At 38.5% G+C, this 1,243-nt stretch overlaps 1 protein-coding gene across 1 annotated transcript; it reads left to right on the top strand.

The window, feature by feature from the left end:
- Positions 1 to 6: 6 nt before the first annotated feature.
- LOC107736146 (teneurin-3-like) lies at positions 7 to 1,231 on the top strand (the record flags this gene model as incomplete). The annotated part of the gene is made up of 2 exons (XM_016547636.1): positions 7 to 202; positions 1,088 to 1,231. Coding segments are annotated over exons 1-2 (297 nt in total), but the record flags the coding sequence as incomplete, so codon positions are not given.
- Positions 1,232 to 1,243: the final 12 nt, after the last annotated feature.

The following is a 1,243-nucleotide window of genomic DNA, read 5'->3' as shown; positions in this document are numbered from 1 at the left end:
CTCCGCTGTGTATCGCACGGTGTGGTTGTCATGGAGAGTTTTCCATGTGATGGACACACTGGTGATGAGAAAAGAAGAAAGAGACACGCCAACCTGTGAATTTAGTGGCCTTGACAGACCCTCGCCCCGAATCACAGCGTCACCACTCTCCACCTTCTACCGCTCCAGCCCCGAGGCCAGCCCCATCATTCCTGAGACACAGGTGAGTCGTACCGCATCACATCTGGGAGTAAAATGAGTCTCGGTTCATTTTTCCTTAAAATCAAAATAAATTTGACTATGTGCCTCAAGCTCATCTGAGCTGTATGATTTAATGAGACTACAATATATAAGAGAACCAGGTGATTTTTACTTACAGAACATACTGTACAGTGAGGAAAACCAGATATTTTTAAAAGACCACCACGCAGATATTGCTTCTGAATTAATGATGACAGTGGCGTACTATATCATGTTCCTGTGTCACATTTTACACTTGTAACATAAATCACTTTTAGGCTACAAGTGGAAGTCAGCAGGGATCAGACATAATTAAAGTAGATATTTTTTGTGGTACATTATTTATTACTTCATATGACTGTCATTCTGAAGATGTTCGTATGATGCTGCTTGAAAATTGCATTGGTTGTTTTTTTTAACACTTTAAAAAGCCGCAGCCTGAATGTGTATAAAGTATCTTCATTTTATTTATTTTTTTATTTTTTCAAACTCTTGACATCAGGGTTGCCATACACTACCATTCAAAGGTTTAGGGTCAGCAAGATTTTTTAATATTTCTAAAATAAGTCTCTTATGCTCACCAAGGCTGCCTCTATTTGATCTAAAATACAGTTATACTAAAAACTCAACCTTGATGAATAAAAGTATAAATATATTCCAAAAAAATCTTACTGACACCAAACCTTTGAATGGTAGTATACATCCACTCCAGAGTAATAGAAGAATGAATTCATAGTGTTTAATGAATTACGAAGCAGTGCGTTTTGTTTTAAATACCTAAGAATTTTAATAAAAATGATAATAAGCCACAAGGAAATTTACACTACAGGCAATTAACTTCCACTCTTGTGCACATTTTTAATCACAGGTTCTTCATGAGCACACAGCCATTCCTGGGAGTGATTTAGACTTGATTTACTTGAGCTCACGTGCTTCAGCCTACAAACCTGTTCTGAAGGTCATCTTGACCCAGTCCAGTGTGCCCTTCGGCTTGGCTCGGGTCCACCTCATGGTGGCTGTGGAG

The sequence above is a fragment of the Sinocyclocheilus rhinocerous genome, unplaced genomic scaffold (genome assembly GCF_001515625.1).
Source record: "Sinocyclocheilus rhinocerous isolate Xijiao unplaced genomic scaffold, SAMN03320098_v1.1 C36523702, whole genome shotgun sequence".
NCBI lineage: Eukaryota > Metazoa > Chordata > Actinopteri > Cypriniformes > Cyprinidae > Sinocyclocheilus > Sinocyclocheilus rhinocerous.
The sequence above is the reverse complement of the archived record's forward strand: the minus strand, read 5'-3'. Positions and strand labels throughout refer to the sequence as shown.